Source organism: Chanos chanos, chromosome 1 (genome assembly GCF_902362185.1).
Source record: "Chanos chanos chromosome 1, fChaCha1.1, whole genome shotgun sequence".
Classification (NCBI taxonomy): Eukaryota; Metazoa; Chordata; class Actinopteri; order Gonorynchiformes; family Chanidae; genus Chanos; species Chanos chanos.
The window spans coordinates 20,516,459-20,538,157 of NC_044495.1; the positions used below are offsets into that span (position 1 = coordinate 20,516,459).

Sequence of the window (21,699 nt, forward strand, 5' to 3'; positions counted from 1 at the left end):
TTGCTAGATTGCTGCTTAGGCCACTAATTTTACCCCAGGTTAATACAATAAAACCTGGTCATACCAAAACAGGAACCATTTCACTGTACTCGATCCCTGTCGTGCGGATAAAGTTTCATTTCCAAAGCCTAGGTAAAGCCTAGCCCTTCATTAATAAAGCAACTAACACCCCATCAGAAGATATATGCATGTGGACAATCTATCCACAAAAGCTTCAGCCAAAAAAAAAAAAAAGTTCTAACAAGAATATCATAACTGGCTTAAACGGCAGTGGCTGGACACCCCAGCAGAGGCTGGTCAATGAGCCAGCCTTTCATAAGTTCATGGTAATGTCGAACAAAATCCCCAAACAGCCTCAGCAGCAGGCACAGAGCCACAAACCACAGCCAATGCAGATCTAATGGACCCTAATGGAAGTTCCATGTAGACGTGTGCTCTGAGTGGTAGCTGCATGGCTGGGGCTGGATAGAGCGATACGTTCCTCTGGCTTTACAGCCCCACTGCCTCGGTTTTAGTTTTCATACCATGCTCAAGGGAAAGAACAACCCAGGTAAACACATGCAGAGAGGCTTCCCTGAGAGCTGTGCTCTGAGGGGCTGTCAGTTGTGTGGAGGCCATCACAAGAGTACATCTGAGGTACTACCGGGTACAAAAAAAAACAAAAAACAACAACAACAACAACAACAAAAAAAAACAATCAGATATAATCTGATTTGTTACCAAATTCTGGCGATGGTTCCGTTTCGAGAAAGACGGGATTTCTCATCAAATAATAAATATCATTGAATACAAAGCATGTATAATAAATATGTATTATATAACTTGTATTTATTTACAGTGAAGTCACTGATACTGATATGAGGGTATGTGAGGATAGACATTTTAGTCCATGTTAATACATCAAACAAAATGGACATAAGTTATGCTTTAGGCATGAACGTTGCATAATCGATTCACTGAATTTTGGTAGGACTACAAAGCACAGACTGAAGGATTTTTGAAATCCATTCACACGATGAGAGCTGAATGCAAACAGTGCGCACAGAGGCTTAGCTTCACTGTACGCTGTGCAGATGGAAAATACGATCAGTAAGTCTTAATAATGAAGATAAAATCCCATTTTAACCCATTTTTCACTTTTCATATTTAAATATCATATGGAGAAACAAAAGACATAAAAATCTGGATGTTTTCATTTCCTTCAAGAATTTCAAAAAACAACCATCAGTAATGCAGTACAGACAACCATTGTCCCTGATTATTATCTTTTTTAAGTAAAGCTTGCACAAATAAACTGATAACACACACAAAAAAGGAAAGAAACCTCAGTGAGTGAGAGCAAACACAACAAAACCCAACATTTCTTGGAACAAGCTTGAAACATTATCATCCTCCTCTTCTGAGTAAAGCACGAATCCGACAGCTCTCATCCCACAACAACTTAATCCAATAAGAGAGGCCAGCGTCCTGAATGATCGGGATTAGAGCTGAATGGGCGCCACTTTGAATGGAGAGGGCTCAATGCCCGTCGGCCCAATCTGACATTAACACAGAACCTATGGATGCTTACAGCTCGGCCCAATCTGACATTAACACAGAACCTATGGATGCTAACAGCACGGCTAATGAGATGATCCTTGGTAGAGCATCAGAACCCTAAAAGAGGTGTCCATGTTCGTGTGTGTGTGTGTGTGTGTGTGTGTGTGTGTGTGGACAAACTCCTCTTTAATGGCCTTAACCTGCGTCAGAGTCCTGCTGCTGTCCTCATCTGTGTGACAGAGAGGAGCTCTCTCAGAGTAATCCATTTCCCACTGTGTTTTCAGCTCACTTACCCTATTATAGTGGATCGGACATGGAAAAACAAGAGAGGGGGAGAGCAAAAGGAGATGATGAGAGAAGAAATGAGATAAAACATGCCTATAAGAACAGCAAACAATAACAAGAAAGAAAGAAAGAAAGAAAGAAAGAAGGAAAGAAAACTGACCCACATATGAATAAGATTCTCTCCTGAACAGAAGCGGACGTCTGAGGGATTTCCATGTAAGAGGTGCTCGTTCACAGCACATTAACGCTCGCCAGCGAGAACCACACAACACTCAGAGAACCGTCAGACACACATAACAAATCCCTTGAGAAGGAGCAGTGACATACACACAGAGCTTCTGTGTTAAACAGGATTATATATTCTGTTCCATAACCCAGAACCATCAGGCAGGCAGTGGTCTGCTGCTTCCTCTCAACACACAATGTGATGTAAGCCAGCGATCCAAACAGACTTATCCCAAACCTGATTACACAGCCCCATGTGACCGCTGTCAAGAGACAGGCTACGAGGCACCCAATGCACCTGCATCCCCAACCCTCCCAAACTCAAGAACCTGGCTCTGTTCCTGCACATCACCAAACTGCTACTGGGAAACACACATACACACCTCTCAGGGCTCTAGAACACACCGGACTCAGTGAAGCCATGTTTATTTGGCAAAGCCATCTCCCGCCTGCACCCAAGTTTGTTTGAAATGTCAGAAGTCAAACACAGAGAGAGTGAGTGGGATGGAGGGAGTGCTGAATGAGAGCAAGTGAAGGGAGACCAGCATACTTCAGCCTCACAGAGGAACCCAAGATCTGGCTCTGAAGCTGGGACAGGCCCTTGTGTTTTTCTTCATTTAACTGACTTCAAAAGCAGCCCATTTCAGCATATTTCAGAGAGAGAGAGACTCTGTGAAGCTGGTTTGCTCATTTACCCAGAAAGAGCACCATCAAAGCACAAGACCCCAGAGCAGAGCGCATACATGAACAAAACATTACACACATAAAAAAAACCTCCCCCAACTATCACAAACTAAAAGCACAGTTGGATTAACCCACAACAGAGCTCCAGGTAGCATAACAAGATTTACTGTCAGACTATGTACAAATATAAATATATTTTTCAAAGAATATTTCCTGTTCTGATATCAGAAACCAATGATAATAACTTGCAGGGATAAATTGTAGGTAAAAAAATATTTGCAGAATAAGCAAGAGAATTACAACTCACCTGATGAGGAATACTTAAATAACCCTACAGAGAAGCAGGAGTGACTTTTGTCAATGCAGTCTGTCTTTCTGGACAGTTCAACACAGGGCAAATAAGGAGACTCCCTTTCTCCTTCTGATATTCACTCTTTCTCCCTTCCCCACGCTTTCTCACAATCCTTCCTTTTCTGTGTCTACACTCATATTAGTTTGAGGATACCTTTTTGTATTGTCTCATAACAGTCTCATTAACAGTGTAAGCAAAAAATAAACATAGCTATAAAAGAAAACTTTCTCTCTCTCTTTCTCTCTCTGTCTCTGCCCCTGTGTGTGTGTGTGTGTGTGTTTAAGACAGTTATTAACAAAAGCTAGGCAAGTGTGGTAAAGCCAACCCTTCCTGGGCCATTGCTGTCTGTTATATAAGAGCTCTGTCTATCAGTGGGTCGGTTCTGGAGGTCAGTGTCATGCTGCTGCCACCGTCACTGTTGCCAGCTGTCACACCGCAGTCAGCCAGGCAGTGAGCAGGAGCAGAGAGAGCAGAGATGCCATTCTGTTCTGCTGGCATGCCTCTTCAACACTACTGTGTACATGGGACAGGGTCTCCCTCTCCACAGTTGACCAGGGATATGTCAGTGTCTTCCCCCACTGAACAATGTGACAAAAAAGGCCCCTGCTGAGTAGGCAGTGTAACCAAGGTGTCACAATCATGGGGACAACTCTCTCTGTGCTTAAGTATATCACTATCGCTATATAGTTTAGACGTTTTGCACGAATCGCACAAAACTTCACAGATAAAATGGCCCCAGGCTCTCCAGCATCATTCACACTTGCAGCGCAGTCACGGAGTTATACACACACACTTCATGGTAGCACACGCAGAGACAGAGCCAACTGTTTAACAATAAACTGAACAGAAAATCTGAATAAACCACAAAATCCATTAGTCTCTCTGTCTAATGCATCATGAGACATCAGTGTAACCAGGCAGAGCAGACCCACAGCTGGGAGACCCACTCTTTTTTTTTCTTTTTTTTTTTTATCGCTGACCATTCATCTGGTTTAAGCTTTAAACCTGGGAGGGCTGCAGATGGAAAACACCTGGAAGTCAACTGACAGATCTAACCATACCTCTGTCCCAGAATTAATGAATTCCAAACTCTCTCTCTCTCTCTCTCTCTCTCTTACTTTCCTTCTCGATGACCTCGTTCTTACTCACATCCATTCTTTCTCTACCCATCACGTTATTTCTCTCTCTCTCTCTCTCTCTCTCTCTGTCTCTCTCTCTCTCTATATATATCTCTCGTATTCTCTCTCTCTCATTAAAGCGTAGAAGAAATATAGTAAAATATCTTTGTCTTTCTGTCTTTTTTGACAGCTTTAAACAAAAGATTAAAGCAGTATGTCAGCCAACTAAACTCAATAAATAACTAACTACATAAATCAGTCTAATTCTAAACAGGCTTATGATGCAACATTTCATTTCAGAACCAAATGACATGATGAAGGTTTCTGAGCATGTCTTAAATGCTAAAAACCACAAAGCAAAGAGCAAAAAGCTCCAGGGCAGAAAACACTGGCATTCCTGGCTGCAGGATTTTTATGTATTCTGTTAAATGCCCTTTAAATACCTTCGTGCTTTTACGATAAGAGTTTTTGCTTTAGGGATTTTCAGCTTCACACTTTAAAAAAGGATATAGGATGTTTGCAATGTGTATAATATAACATACACATATTAACATAAACTTTTTTTAAAATTCCTTTAACTTGGTGACAATAGCAAAGGGATGGATTGTTTCTATGTTAGCAAAGAACCTTCTTTATGTGACTTTACGTAACATTATTTCTTGAGACACTACACCAAAAACCACCATCTTAAAAACCTTTAAACCTGATTTGACCATCTATCATTTTATGTTACAATATCACTTATGAACATATCTGCCCAAAAAGCAGTACAGGCTGGTATTGTGAGCACGTAAACACAAACCCTCCCAGAATCCTGTCAGAACTGACCTGACGCAAAGCAGCAGCCATATTCTCACGCCAGCCACTTCATACTCACACAGAAACTCAGTTTGGGCCGAGTCGAGTTTGTGGCTTTGGGCAATTAGCTGAATTACACACTCACAGAGTAACATGAACGTAAAGTAGTCTTAAACACTACCAGCTGTGTGTGTCATGCAATTACACCTGCAATTTTCTGATATGCAAATATGTGGTGATAAAGCTATCAAGGTCATGAAAGAGGTTGTGAAAATGTCAATGGAAAACGAGAACTCAGCTACTTTTTTTTTTTTTAATGAACAATGCAACTTTTGTTTCTTCTGAGACAAAAATAAACTTAAACACTAGTTTATGTCCAGGTGTCATTAATGATGTTTTTGAAAATAGATGTTAGAATATCCTCCTCACTGTGTGATCTCCATTCAGAGGTCTTTGTGATAGGCTGGATGCTTTACCTGACACGCATACACATACATATATGTGGTTTGGACCATGGTGGAGTTGATTTGCTGATTTGACTGGACAGTGGCCCTTGACTTGGTGAGTTTGATCAGATATGTGGTGATATGGGAATCGTTAAGGCTCATGCCGGTATTAACGAGCAGTAAAATGTACATGTACATAAACAGTGCACACACGTGCACACGTGCACTCACACATTCACACTCATGATTCAGATCTGAGTTTTGATATTGGAGTTCTATACGTAGGGTGCGTATTTCAGTGAAGCATTTCTCCCAAATAAGTTCTGAATTGTTTATAAATGATTATTCTCAACTTTACAGTCATAATAGTTTGACTGCCAGGTTCTGGGCTCAACATTTATGTCTACATAATTCAGGTTTTCTCTAAAATCTTTTCCTATGTAGGAAAAGTTCAGTGCACTTTGCCTCAATCTAATTCAAACAGACTAGGAGAAAACAAACCTTCCCTCAAACCTTCAACTTCTCTCCTCTGCAGGACGGATGGAGAGAGAGAGAGACAACCTGACAAACAGACAGATGTACAGACGTCGTTTTTGTTGATGGCTGCTTTTTTCCCCTCCCTCCATCTGCTGTGCATATTTTGGAGCTAAAACGCACCATTGAGGTAGTAACAAGGCAGGCCTTGTATGAGACGCAGGGCTCATATGGACAGCAAGCAGGGAAGCCACTTTCTGGGCCCCGGCCAACGCAGGTTAAAATAACAAGCTACTTCTCAGCAGTAGGCAGCCAGACACACGCGCGCGCGCACGCACACACACACACACACACACACACACACACACACACAAGCACACACTGAAGCAGAGAAACATAAGCACACATTTGCACTTGCATATATATGTATATGTGCTTGTGGAATTTTGCTGAGTTTGACATATCCAGTACACATGAATGCAAAGCAGTATAACTACCAGTCCGTTACTGTCACCTTCTTCTAAGTAAAATAAAGACATAATTCAAATAACAGTGAAAACAAGACCATTGAGGTTTCTGGTCTAAACCAAAAACATAGTTATTTAAGTTTAAATATATTTTCATTTAAGCAACAATATAAGTAAAATTCACAAGCAAAATGGACTTTTCAAAACTGCTGCAAGTTTTTAATAATATCGCCATTCACATTAGCAACAATCAAGTGAGGCCAAGTTTGTTCTGGATTGAAACCCAAATAACTGTTCATCAAAAATCAGCATAAATGCTGTAGTGCCAGTGTTGGACTTTGGCAAATTTTACTGCACAGAATTGCAGCCTTACTGTGCTTAATGTTCTGGAAAGCCTGAATGTTTTTTTTCTTTTTAGATTGACATATTCAGCACACTTGGCAACAGTCTTCTCACTCGTTTATCTTTCAGTCTCCCACTGCTCTTTCATCACTCTCCCTTTCCCCCCATCCACTGATTCATCTTGCACATCTCTCTCTCTCTCTCTCTCTCTCTCTCTCTCTCTCTCTCTCTCTCAGCTGAATGAGACAGTCCATTCATTAACTGGGGAGCTGCACACCTGGTGACCCAGTAGTATGACTGGGCGCAACTATCCAGTCTCTGTGTTGCTGAACTGGTCAGAGTGGTTTGGGATTGCAGCCGGCCTCTTTAAAATGGCTGAGGTTTGGCAGTCAGCTGTAGCGCCAGACAGCTGAAGCTACACATTCCTAGGGCAGGCACACAGGCCTCTCACTGGCAAAATACAGTGGCATGGCCCAGCATCTGCAAAAAATACCTAAGTGTCCCACAACTCTGCACACAGGACCAATCAGAGCACAGGATCAAATACGTAATTGTGAGAGCAAGGGGAAACATATGACCAGAGCTAAAACGAAAACCCTCTCTTCTTTCGGTAGTAAAAGTGACAGCAGCAAAAAAAAAAAAAAGTAATATCTTTGCACAACTCATTTAACAGCAAGGCCAGAGATAAAGTGATGTTTTTTTTCTCTCTCTCCCTTTTTTCATATCTAGACTTGCTTTAGGAGATTTCTAATCACCTCTGGCAGACTAAGAAGCTCCACCTACAAACCCCATATTGAGAGGTTGGGAGAAGAGTCTGATGAGCTTCCTGGGAAAAAAAAAAAAAATGTGGCACAGAAACCCGCTCGAGGTCTCAGCGGATATTCATTTACGTCAATGAGAGAATACGACTCTTCCTCAAATAGCTCTCTGCACACCCCTTTCTCTTTGAGCACCAAATCCATTATCTATTTCTCAACCAAGACACTAAAACTGTACCACCCCGCTGCAAATGCAGGACCCAAATCCCTAAGTAACAGATAAGAGCAAAAAAGAAATTTCAGGTCTTACTAATAACTAGATTACAGCAGAACTTCTGCATGAGTACATTTTGTTAAACAGTACACTCATAAAATGTGTATTGATGCATATGCGAGGACACAATACTTTGTATTATGCACATAAATGTTACAGACTATTGGTGAAAGAAATGTAATTTCATTACTGAAAGTAGAAATTAAGTGGGCCAAGACCCTCTTCATATCAATTTGTTTTTTGAGACTTGTGGGTGTTTTGTGTTGTACAAATATCCAGATGAACCAGAGATACTCCACAAAGCTCACATTAAATCACTCTTCAGCCATCCCCAATGGGCTCATTCAGCTCCATACAGAGCACAGTTAAGACCAGAAGTGCTCCCATGCCATATTATAGTATTTTTTTTTTTTGCTTGCATTTTATCCATGGGTGACCAGTATATAAATACAGTGGGCCTAAGTGATGTGAGTCTGTTTTACACACGCCTCCCTAGGCAGGCCCTACTCCACACAGCACATGCTGCACCTCAGCCACTGATGGACTAAATGTTTATAGAAAACACAGGGGGCCATAGAGTCCATTTCTTCCGAAACCAGACAGCAATCTAACTGTGTGGTTAGGACTAAAGATGTTTCTCTGTTGATCTTCCTGATCTTCAGAGGGACTAACATAACAATAATGCTGGGCTGAGGGCCACTGGCTGGCTGGTTGGCAAGCAGGGAAGACCTGGCTCATAAACATGCAGAGAAAGGTTAAAAGAAATCTCACTACCTCTTACTGTAAAACCACATCCAGAGGGCCAAAGCTAGGATATAGAGAAGAAATGCATTTTCTGGTCTTCAGAGACAGAGAGAGAGAGAAAGAGCGAGAGAGGCTCAGGTCTTGTTTTTCACCATTATTCTCAGACCCAGGCTCAGCTGAAAAGGCTTATGTAACAAACTTAATGATGCAATGTTTGAACAGAACTTTATTTAATTATTATTATTTAACCCAGCGCATGTGCTACACAGGATGGGTGACACATGATACCCCATGCCCACTTCTTAAGCACCAAAACAGTCATTATCCTGATAGGAGTCACACACACAGGATAATAACTCACTGAGATACCAGCCACACTCCGCAGTCACTCTTTGCATCACCTACTGCGGCAGTTCACAACAGAAGATTAAACATCCACTATCACAAGTTTCTGTTGATGTGTGTGACCTCTCTCTCTCTCTCTCTCTCTGAGTGTATGTGTGTGTCTGTGTTGGTCCTCTGGAGAGGGCCAAACTGTGGCATGTTTGTACAAGTGGGATGAAACTGTTCACCCTAAACTCACACATATGTTTATGTGCTGTATTTGTGAACTGTCTGTTGATTACGACCAACACTAGAGGGCGCGTGATCTGTAGGGTGAGAAGGCTAATGTGACTCCTAAAGGTGAATTTCTGATAATAAACATCTACAACCAAGAGTAACTATTAAAACAACTTTTAGGACAAATGCTTTGTTACATTCAAAACCATTCCTCTTTCATAAAGTCACTGTAAAATAGTCAGCTGAATGATAAAAAAGAACTCAGAAAATATACCAGTTTTCTGACACTAGGATGTAAACAATTGTAACATAACCATGCACTCTTAAAAGCAAGTGTGGAACCGAACTATTTTAAAACTAGTGTGTTGAGCTGAAATTTCAACGTTAAATGAGCCTTGTTAAAATTTTATTATCCCCTTTTTCTCCCAAGTTAAGAAACGTGCATTATAACTCTGTTTATCTTATAATGTATTACAAGATATTTTCTTGAATTATAAAAAAAATTAATTTAATACGACATCAAAGAGACAAAACAACATTTTCCTACTTATTCTTCACTCTGCTTTGACTAGAGCTTTTGACTCATTTTATGCGTTCTTCCATTAGGGTGCTAAAGGAATGAGAAAGAGTGTGTACATTTCTTTTTGGTGGTTTGTAAGTTAACTGCTCTCATTACAGCCGACAGGGGTTTGTTTTGTCACTAATAAAGAGTACAAGCATCAGCTTTGTTAGCAATAGCTATATTTAGGTGTTAGTGAAGTACAATCTCCAATCCACACAAAGATACACTTGCACATGCATACACATACACACACTGAGGCTACAAAAAGTTAAAAGCAACTTGCCTGCCACATAAACATTAATATGTGCTCTGTTCTATTTCATTCATTTTATATGCTTTAATGATCATCTTAACACTATGGGAAGAAAAAAACATGTGATCTCCAGGTTAGCAATTCTCAAATTCCTCTGGCAAGTAAGATTTCCATACCTGACAGAATTCAACTTTTATGACAATTATATATTGTGGATTTCTGTTATGTTTTTTTCAAGCCTAATTGGGTAATGTCCAGGCAAATGTTCGAGGACTACTTGGGTAGAGTATAGTTTGTTAAAATATTCAAAATGGCAGAATATCAAAATGGTGGCTAATACTTATTCTTCTATAGATAAATGTTGCATGACCACATGTGAAAGGTAGCCCTGGATGTACTTGTCCAAAACATATTGTATAGCAACACACCCAATAAGAAACAGCTGTCCCTATATTTAACAAGATTATAGATGATTGGTCAGATGCTGGGCTTGTTAAATTTGACAATTGGTTGACTACTGTCGCCCAAGTTTTTTGACATACCAGTTCCTTTCCCGAAGTGCTGAGAACTTGCAGATAGATCTAGCGTTTACTGGTAAACTGTAGATTTTCTGGACAAATAACTTTCTTAGAGGTGTTTTTAACATTCCCCTTTTGTAATTTTACACTTAACGTACACTTAACGTAATTTAACACTTATGAGTAAAGTTTTTTCAGGGTTTTTTTTGGTGAAAATTTGGCAAAGCATTCAGGAGTTCTAGCTGTTTAGGGTCGAAGTGGCCCTGCCCACAACAATTGCTTGGTGTGTGGTGGCAAAATTGTTTTGAAGTTTTATTGATACACTGTAATGATATTTACTGAGATTAAAGTCTAAATGGTGATCATTAGCCAAAGGACCTTCACCTAACTCATAAAAATAGATTTCTTTAAAGAAAGGTTCTGAAAATGGCAGAAAGTCTTGAAAAGTAGCTAAAATAAATGGAGGCAAGGGAGTCCATCGCGAAACAAGGATTCTTGCGAAAACGGGATTTTGACACTGCAACACCCGACTCTTAAGCTACAGTCATAGGTTGTTATATGCCCTACAGCGCCACCATAAGGTTGAGTAAATTTGAGTAAACTTGATAGCTTGAGTAAATTTGATAGCTTGAACGTGAGGGTGACCGCGAGGGTAGGGCCATGAGGTAGGATCACACCTGCCAAGTTTCGTAGCTCCATGACTATTTCGCTACATATCAGGTATAGCGCTGAAAATAACAAGAACTGAGTACAAACAACATAGAAACTCTCTGCATTGAGTCCCAAATACTGTTCTACTTTAATCACAAGATATACAGTCAATTACCAAATTGTCCAGCCTGTATACGCAATTTGGATTTTGTGCCAAGGGTGACGACAAAATTTGATAGTCTTTGACTTGTAGGCCACGGCTACTCATGACTAAATATCTGTCCAAATCAGTCGTTCTAATCTGCATGGTTAAACCCCGCACTGTTAAAAGAAATGCATTTTATTTCCGACTAAAGTTCCTTCTGTCAAGTCTAAATCTACGTTTTAAGGCGACTCAATTGTGCCACGAATGAGCCAGTGGTCCCTACCAATACTGACCTCCTGAAAAGCGAATCAACAGCCTTACAGGGCGAAGATAATAAACACTGAAGTAAACATGAGCGTAGCCTATTCTAGCAACGAAGAGAACCATCAAAGTAGTGTGTCTTGCAAACTGCCCTTGCAAAACAAGGAAAAATCCTACATTTTTTACCACAATTAGAGTAAAATTGTGCTTGTTAAAATAGTTTTGTAGACAGAGCGAAAAAAAATGTGATGATGATAATAATAATAATAATAATAATAATAATAATAATATTAATAATGGTTAATGCGCCATACATTGCACATTTAATTCCGCAAATGGACCGTAATGCCAAATTTAATGACATTTCTGTAAAGTGCTTAAATTGCGTTTTAGGCTTGCAAAAGAGTACGAGAAAGTTTTACCTGATCTCTCTGAATGCATGGCAATGAGGTCCTCCTGTGTGACTTGCTGTTGGACTGACCGTGATGTGCCATGTCTGATGATACGACTGAACTGGACCGCCGTCGTCTTTTAAACACCGGAATGTCTTCCCGGGCTCCTGTCACCGAGGTGCAACCTTCCCGGTGTGTCCCCTGGTGCGGCAGAAGCTTGTCTGCATACCTCGCTAACAGGACACCTAGCACCCCGACCAGGTACGCTAGATACGGCCTCCAGCTAGCACGAACTTTGTGCAGCGAAATGAGGGAGACAGTCCTGATGATGCTGATGAAAATGATGACCGAGATCCCCTGGCCCAGTCTCACCACCATGAGTGCCCCGCTTGCCAAGCAGGCGAGCACCACTACTGTCGCCGTGAAGGAGAGCAGCTGGTCATCCGCTCCGTGTAAAAGCGACTGTGCCGCCGCTTCGCCCAAATGACAAACAGTCAGTAAAAACACAGCGGTCCTGATCAGCACACCGCAACGGATCAGATAGAGTCCGATCCAAAAGAAGGCACATATAAGAGTGAAAATAGGAGAAATCAGATGCCACAAGGTTAACACTAGTTCCACCGCGCTGCTTGTCACGTATTGAAAAGGAGATCCCGTCTCTTTATTAGGAGTGCTGCTGCTGCAGCTGCGGCTTTGCTCTACATCCCAGTCAACGAATTTAACCACCAGAGCGAGAAAAACCGAGACAGACCCGACACATACCGCAGAGGAGAGACTTTTACAGCTCCATACCTCACTTAGCTTCAACCACGACTGGCAACCCGGATCCTGGTACAGAGGGGTGACACATGTTTTCACATAACCATTGCGCTCAGGCGCCCGAGGGTTTTTTTCATAAGGGCTCCGTGCTATTCCTCTGTCACTGTCAGATTCCGCTGCAGTTGCCATCAGTCAGTGAGAGCGTTACAATGTATAAATGCAGTCAGCCCTAAACAAGCATTTAACACAATATAGCCAGAGTCATGATACGTCAAATACTATAACTTACTGTAACTAAATGACACACAAATGAAGGCGCTTAAGGGGGTACAATTTCCGCCAAACACATGTTACGGTAAACAAACGTAGAACTTGATATTTTAAAATGGTGAAGTTTCAGTAAAACAGGAATTATTTCCTATTTTGTATGCACAAACCTTCGTACTTAACATCCCCTTTAAGCTTTTTCTCTCGGATCACGGGAGAGCGGTCTCTAATAATCGTCCTGTGAACCAGAAGGAAGAAAGACCAACTCCTGACGGTTCGCACATCTAGGCCATTGCTTCTCTTCACATCACCGATTCTGCCTCCCTCCTTTCCTCACTTACTCTCTACCGCTTAGCGTTGTCCTCCTTTGTACAGTTCCGTGTCGCTTCCACTGTTAATTCTCTCACGTTTCACCTCCTCCTATGTTTTCAGATCATTTCCTCTCCGGAGAGAGAGAAAATATAGATCGCTCAAAGGCACACTTATTTCAAACATATTTACGCGGAGCTCCCTTTCGCTTTCTGTGGATGATCTTGCTCAATGTCCCGCTGTTCACGAAGCGTCTCCAAACAAAACTGCGCTTTGGTCTTGGATGGAGAAGATGCAGACGAGCCGAAAGGGAGACTACGTCCTAAAACCTACATTTCACAGGCATTAAATCATACTTTATACTTCTGGTACTCAAGCTCTGTCATCATACACAGACCGAGGCACAACAGCGACCCAAACGACACCGCAAACTACTGTAAGCTCCAGGCGGTGTCAGATGTCAGATGGGTTTTCTCTGTCCACGGATTTCCTCGAATATTTAATTTTAACAACTCACCTAAAGCATACGTCACTCGACCATGGATTTAGTTCTACTGAACATAAAGTAATCACCGTTTCCCGCAAAGCATTCGATTAAGCACCCTTAGCTTTGGCATTACTGACTGATATAAAAGCATGATGAATGCAAATAGCACCTTTCTGTCCTTTAACATGAGACCTCTAAAATATCAGGACTAATTTGGATTATTTTTTAATGACATTTTTCTTGAATGACATATTGACATATGGCCTGAGAAATTTAAGCTTAGTGCAAAAGAACTCAAACTCAAAATGATCATTCAAATTTTTGGGGTCACTCATGAGCAACATTTTTCTTTATGTTGGCAATAGTGCAACAGAGAAAGAAGGCTTGTTGGAACTGACACTCATCTTTCCTCATGGGAGGAAAAATTACAGTGTGGCCATTTTGTCATTTCGGTGTTTGGCTGTCTCTGTGCCCAAGGCCTGCAGGACAGTTGCTTCTGTATCAGGGGGGAGCCTTTCATGATTAAGGTGCACTGTTTCGAACACACACACACGCTCATTTTTCATTGTTATTATTCCTCATGATTGATAATAACTTACATTTACTCTCAGTGAAAGAGCAGCTGTTATGTCAAAGTTATCTGTTTATCTGTGCTTGAAAGAGCTGTTATTAGCATTAGTAACTTTATTAGGACAGTCACATTAATCTGAAAACAGAAGTCTAAAACAGGAGGAGCAAAGGGCATGTTAATTTCAGTATTCATATTAAATGGAATTACCCTTGAATGAATAAATTGTAAGATTTAAAATTTTACATTGAATTTCAGTATATATTGGTCAGCCAGTAAGTTTTGTATATATTGTAATTTCAGTATATATTGGTCAGCCAGGTAAGTTTTGTCTCGTTAGCTTCTATTTATTGAGGTTTTAGATCAATCGCTTTTGTCACAGCATCTCCTCAATGTTGCTGTAATTTTTTAGAAGTAAATTACTTATTTATCTGTGATGTCTCACCTACTGTTGTGAAGAGTTAGTAAGCATTTGACAAGATTCATTTAGACAGGATACTGCTTTGCTAAACTATAGAGCTCCGGGAGAAAAAAGCTTTCCATGTTTATGTGTTTCTGTGTCAAATATGAGACTCCGCAAACACATTACAGGTGGGAAGCAGGAGGATTCCGTCTGGGAGAAGAATCAATTCTCACTGCTACTCCATCAGCGCTAGAATAAATCCCATCTTGGCAAAGTGCAAGAGCGGATAACAACAAGTCTTAAGCTTCCAGCCTGTTCTCTCCATGCTGTTCCCCAAACATACTCTTGTGGTTTCAGTCTGAATTGAGAAATCTAAGCTGCTTGTCCTTAAGGACCACAGGAAGTACCTGATGGATTGTGGACTAGTTTTGTAAAATGTCTTTGTGTTTTTGATTGGTAGCTTTCAGAAACCTGTCCAAATATTGTTCAAGTGTTGTACAACAAATCCTCACATATTAAAAAACACATAATCACCAGGATCCCATTGTCTCAAGGAGTAGTATTTGTTTAATGATCACTTGAAAAGTGGAAGCATTCTTGGGCCATATGTCATGGGCCTCTCTTGGCAGGAAAACCTGTCAGTCATCTCTAAAAGCAATTTGCAGTCCCAGTGTTCTGGAACATGACACAAAAATGTAAGATATAGTGTAGGTCTGATGGAATTTCATTAAAATGCCATGTTTAGAGCCCCTACAAACATTCCACAAATATCAGCACAATAAAGTTCAAATATGCATAATTTCATAGTCACCTGTTAAGCACATGCAACCTCCACAGTGGTCATGAAAGAGAGAGACTGTTCGATATAATTAAAGTTCTAAAACACCAAAATGTTGCCAATAGCTGATTTTGCACTAAGAAACAATATTTCAGTTTTAAGATGTACTATATAACTCTTTGACACCCAGTACCTGGCCATAATAGCAAGCAGCAGGGGTCTTCTGTTTTAGTGCCATTAGAGTACTGAACACTATGTGACCTCAGCACTAGAACTACACTGGGACCAATATTCAGGCTCTAGTGGTAACTCAGAGTAATGTGAATTGGGATGTTCTCTAAACTTCTGTTATACCCGAAACCGAGTTCATATTTCCTCGAATACCTCAGTTTGGGTCCAAACATTCCTATTTCTCGGAACACAGCAGGGTCTGGAGAGGCCACGCAGTAATGAATGACTGGTGAAGCTAGAACCTCTAGCATTTTACAAACATTACCACTTAATTTTCATTTCTCGTCCATTGCAATGACTCATAATCATAACAACGTTTGATTAAGGGTCAATGATTAGCTCAGTTTGAACGAGACCCTCATTACTTACTGGATCCTGACCTGTAGATGCACCCAGTTCTTCATCTTGGGCACCCAGAAGCCTAAGATGACTGGAAAGCACATTCCTAGTTACCCATCACTGCTCTTCAGTTGGGTCATAGTGACCTTTGACCTGTGTCCAGGGCTATGGATTGGCCATGTGTAACACATGGCGCCCAGCTGTCTGGAAACAAGACAATATCTCACCAACTCAAGCTTAACAGCTCTCTGCTGTAGAAATATCATGCATGGAGCCAGACATGAAAAAGCAAGCAAGCCACTCTTGATCATTGTGCCTGGTCAATTAATCATTCATGAGATTAAAAATAAAAGTGCTGTGGACAACGCTGAAGCAGTCCGTATGAATGGACCAGCCTTGTCCCCTTGGGTACTTTAGCAAGTGATGGATAAATACCTCTTCATTGATGATGGCGCTTATGCAGGTGAATGGCTGATCTTTGAGTGGGCGATAACAGGAGGAGAGGTTGCTTGCGCTCTTTGATGTTCAGGCTTATCTCAGATGTAACTCGCTAGAGAGGAATGTTTAGATGGACAGTTTCTCTGGAAGAGGGAGAGAGAGTGTGTGTGTGCTGGGTGTGTGTGTGTGTGTGGGGGGGGGGGGGGGGGGATAAACAGCTACAATTAAAACAGTCCTCTGGAGCGCTTCTTAATCAAGTCTACGGCTTATGCAGTGCAGACATCACACACACACACACACACACACACACACACACACACACAAACACAAACACACACACAAACACATGTAGCAGCAGACCCACTGTGACTCACCAAGACTTGTGTGCTTATTAAAAAAGTAACACCAGAAACCAGTATTTTTTTTCAGCCTCACAGAAATCTTTCCTAATTACTCACCATAACAACACATTCCATAATGGACATAAATAAAATCACAACATAGCAAAACAATATAAATGTATTCTTGAGAACCAGATAGGTTTAAAGGGAAAGACCTGTGTCAAAGGTACGCTAGTTTATACACACTTAGATGGTAACTACAGAGGAAGGAAACTCACTAATGTCACCATGTTACTATAATATGAATGCCAGAATGTTCGATTATTCATTTAAGACTGGTTGTTCATTTTTTCTGCACAAGAAACCTACATAAAAGTAGAACTTTTGAGAAGGTGAAATGAATGAGAACACGTCATGCTAAATGTCACTACATTTTTCTTTATTTATTCCACCTAAGGAACTTTTCATATAGAAAAAACATTGAAAAGAAACACTGTTATTTATTAAACATACATAAAGTTTTACCATATTTGTTAAATGATGAAAAAAAATCACATGCTGAGTAAAGAAAATAAGAGATGCTGAAGAGATGCAAGACCATGGCTACTGTTATGATATTTCTTGCGGCTGTAGGTTTTATGGCTCTGGAGAGAAAAAGTATCAAAATGGAGAGAGAGGGCAAGGTTTAATTTTTCTCTCTTGTGTCAAATCTGTTAAAAACTGTGCACAGCAGGTTAGTAAGGATCTGATGTGTGCTGGTTAGCAGCTGGAGCAGTGAGCTGCATGTTTGATTTGTGGCCACAACTTACTAGCTCTTAAATAAGATTTACTCTGCAATACCATGGAACACTTCTCCTTTTTGCCTTGGCAAAATGCACATTTATTTCCTTAACCTCTTTCAAATAATACCAAATAAAACTATTTGTCATAGCTTGTCATGCAGGGCTGGGGGCGACGTAACTGGTGCATGTTTGTCCAATAGTTGCCAGGAAAAACAGGCAACGTCCACCTCGTCCGACGGAGTGGGCCAGCTCACAAAAGTGAGCTTTCACACGATTCCCAGGGGAGCCAGGGGTTTGGGGGCCTAGAGCTGAGGAGATGACTGCTCACTTTCAATTCCTGCCACCCCACCCCGGGTACATGTTTTCATATACACCAGGAATGTCGTTAAAGGTGCAGCTCTCAAGCCTTCTTCTTCTTCTTCTTCTTTTTTTTTTTTTTAATCCTCCAATTCCAAGTCAGCCCAGGGAAACATGTGATAATAACACACCCCCTTGATAATGTGACATCATAAATGAAAAATATTGCACAGTGAAGAACATTAAGCTAACCAGAGTGCAAATGTTAAAGTGTGCTGTTATGACTGTAAGGAAAAGGTTCGGGTCTTGGACACTTTACTTGAACTATAAGCACAATGAACACAAATATCGTTCGCAAATAAAACCATCATGTCTCTGTATTTGTTGTTTCTTTTAGATATGTTAGTGAGCCTCCTCTACATTGCACAGTGAGTCAATGATGAAACATGAGCCAATAACACAAATATCATAATCTTAATTGATGAGTCACTTCCTGTGTGGAGTGTCATAAGAGGTAATTAACAACAGTTGGAAGGCAATGATTTCATACACAAATATCAAGGATGCCTCAGATTAGGATTACAATTACTGTCATAATATTGGCATAAATTATGAAGGGTCCATGTATAATAAATGATCTATGTACAACAGTATTTTTTCAGTGCTGTGCTTTTTCCCTGTCCACCGTGACTTTGGTCTGTCTATCTGTGCCTCACAAGAAGACATAGGCTACACTTGTTACCTGCACTGTACATTTCCAATTTCACACTTCAATGACTAGAAACAATGAGCTATCAGATCCTGCACATGTACAAATACACCATTTCCAATGTAATGGTGTCTTTTGCAGAGCTCAGTGATAGCCATAAATATCTTAATGGACCCCCCCTCCCCCCAACACACAACACACAGCATACAACATACACAGCTCTACACACACACACATAGACACACATCAGCCTTCAGAAAGTCTGTGGGTTGGTTTTTGTTATCAGAGCTAAAATGGCAGGGCTATTTTTGCCCCTATAAAGGTGTACCTTTTGACTCTGCGCTGTGCTCCAAGCTTTGCTTCCACCAGGAACAAAGAGAGCTTTAACAAATGTCCTCACATTTACATACTAGCCTTCTCATGCATGGCCAGAGCTTTTTTTAAACACACATGCAAATACTTCAAAAGAAAGGTGAAGAAAGAAAAACAGTGTAACAGGTTTCTACACCCTGAGCACAGTAACGGAGCTACAGTATTTCTGTGGTCACTTAGAGAAGTAAACAGGTTGACGTTTTCTCTCTCTCTCTCTCTCTCTCTCTCTCTCTCTCTCTCTCTCTTTTTTTGACTTGTCTGCCAGTTACCATGCATTCAGCCAGATGATCCCTGCCAAATTGAGGTCACATTTCTAGAGGTTTCCAAAACTTTTGCACTGATGAATGTCTTGTTTTGCACTTTACACTTAATTTAAACTATCTCTATTTTTGAACAGTACAACCTGTGTTTTCAAATTTCATCATTTTCAGTAATGCCTTGGATGAAAGCCAAGCCTGGGAAAGAAAGGATCAGGATTCTATATGAACTGTCTCAGTTCAAAGGCCTAAATTTTGAAAAAACATTAGTTATTAATGCACTGTATAATAGACATTGACTCCAAAGAGGGTTGCATCTCAAGCAACATATTCTCTGTTTTTCTGCTAAAAGGTGCCATAATTTCGGTGAGATCTATAGGCACAGAGCATTTTAGCGGTGCATTTAACTGTCTGTCTACTGAGATGAAACATGTCAGGTTCAAAGTAGGTAATTTGTTACATATTGTCTTACTTCCTATATATTAACAGCAGCATTCTTCATATTTGCTTCGTCACAGGGTACAGTCAACAAAAGGATACAGCCAAAGCTTCCTTGTGAAAGTTTCCACAATCCTTTGATAACTTTGACATTGTACTGTAATATGTTTTATTAGATAATAAATGCTGAGGTTTCATAAGGGCAGAACAAAGCTGAACAGTAGTAATTAGGTTCCAGAATGTTCAGTGAGATTTACTATTTCAGTTAGGCTTCTTGACAAATGAAGGATCTGAGAGGAAGAATAGATTTTAATACAGTCGAGTTCAAAACTTGAACTTCTCGTTACTTTCCAAACAAAAATACATATACTACAATTATGGGAGGAATAAGTTTGCAGAAGTTAAATTAAAAAAAAAAGGAGTTAAAAAACATTAATCTCTGTTCGTGGAAAGTACAGGTACAGTTTTTATCTAATAGAACTTTCAAGATTTCAACATATATACATAGAGTTTGACATGGTGCAGATTATCCCTTGAGTTAGAATTTGCCTCTTAATAGTCACACTATACCACTATGCAGAAGAAAGATCAACTAAAGATGAGATACAAAGACAGTAATGACAGTACAGAAAAGCAGGCAAAAGTGTATGTGTGTTTTGTGTGTATGTGCGTGCGTGCACGCGCGCGCGTGTGTGTGTGTGTGTGTGTGTGTGTGTGTGTGTGTGTGTGTGTGTGTGTCTATGGTGCATGTGGAGTTCCAGCAGTATGACAGTCAGGGTAGCATTTTACCCGTTGGCTAAGTACATAAAAAAAACATATGAAAATGAAAAGCAATCCAGTAATAGTAAAAAGAACAGTGAGCCATATCGACTTTACCAATATAGCACACTGGGGTAAGGGCAAAACTCTGAAGTATTCAGTGGCATTAGTCTTTGGACGGTGTGAAGGATTTAAAGCTTAAGTCTTGTATCTTATGCCTCAATGCATCCCTCTGCTCTTCCTAATTGTTTCCATAAGTGGCTAGGCTTGTTTATGCCTTACTGGAGCAGAAAATTCACTATTTCCTGTACTTTTCTTTACTTTGCCTTTAAATCATACTGGGCATCCTGTTTCAGCATGACTCTTAATCCTCCAAATAAGCAAAGCAGGGATCCTAACAACAAGCCTTACCAAAGTATTGTAATTGTTGAACATTTTAAAGTCAAGGAAAGTACTGTATTTTGGATATGTTGCAGTACACACTTGCAATGCTTACTAAGAAATGGTGAGCATTGCAGCCTTTGGGCTTTTTGTGTGCATTTGACAATTTTTTGCATACTATTTGATTATTGTTTGTGCAATGTTTCTTTTCTATTTATTATGAATGAGGCACTCCATCATGCAAAACACATGAAAATAAAGATCTGTGCAAAAAATGCTTCCTTGCAGTTTAAATACTAAACATATCCTGCAGAAACACACATACTGTACACATAAACACAAACACAGACACACGTGCACACACACACACACACACACACACACACACACACACTCTTCTCTTTCATTTCTCTTTTGCTTTTGAGCTGAACTGGACCTCTCTTTACTAAACTAGTTTCCAGCCTTTCAAGCTTGGTACACATGCAGTGACCCGAGGATCCACCCAGAAACTGGGCACAGTATTTCAGTATTCCTGACTTTTAGCATTGGTGTCAACTCTAAACCACTCAGAAGAGCGAGAATAGCGTCAGTGTGCAAATGTGTGCGAGTATGTGTATGAATGCACGTGTTTTTGCATCGGTGTGTGAACGAGTGTGTGACTTCACAATGGGGTACTAGAGCTGCTTAAACAACTTCCCGCTGATTGCTCACTTCCTGTCTGAGGTCTTTGCAACGTTGGCCCAGTGCTGCCCTGGGACATGTCCCAGTGACAAACTGGTCTCTAGGGGCTGGTGCTTCAAGCTCACAGGCGAAGAGGCCAGTCAAAAGCCAGGCTCTCAGACGATTCAATCTCCCCCCACTGATCTAATCTGCTGCCCAGGAAATCCAACAAAAACTTGTTATTCCCCTTCGTCTAAATAGAAAAACACTTTTTC

The 21,699-nt window shown here is 40.6% G+C and overlaps 1 protein-coding gene across 1 annotated transcript in view; it reads right to left on the bottom strand.

Annotated features, from left to right (window-relative positions):
* Positions 1–12,797, bottom strand: part of pde3a (phosphodiesterase 3A, cGMP-inhibited) — a 51,786-nt gene extending 38,989 nt beyond the window's left edge. The window contains exon 1 of the mRNA XM_030770437.1: positions 11,880–12,797. Coding sequence (XP_030626297.1) covers positions 11,880–12,797 — 918 coding nt within the window. The remainder of the gene's footprint in view (positions 1–11,879) is intronic.
* Between the last annotated feature and the right edge of the window lie 8,902 nt (positions 12,798–21,699).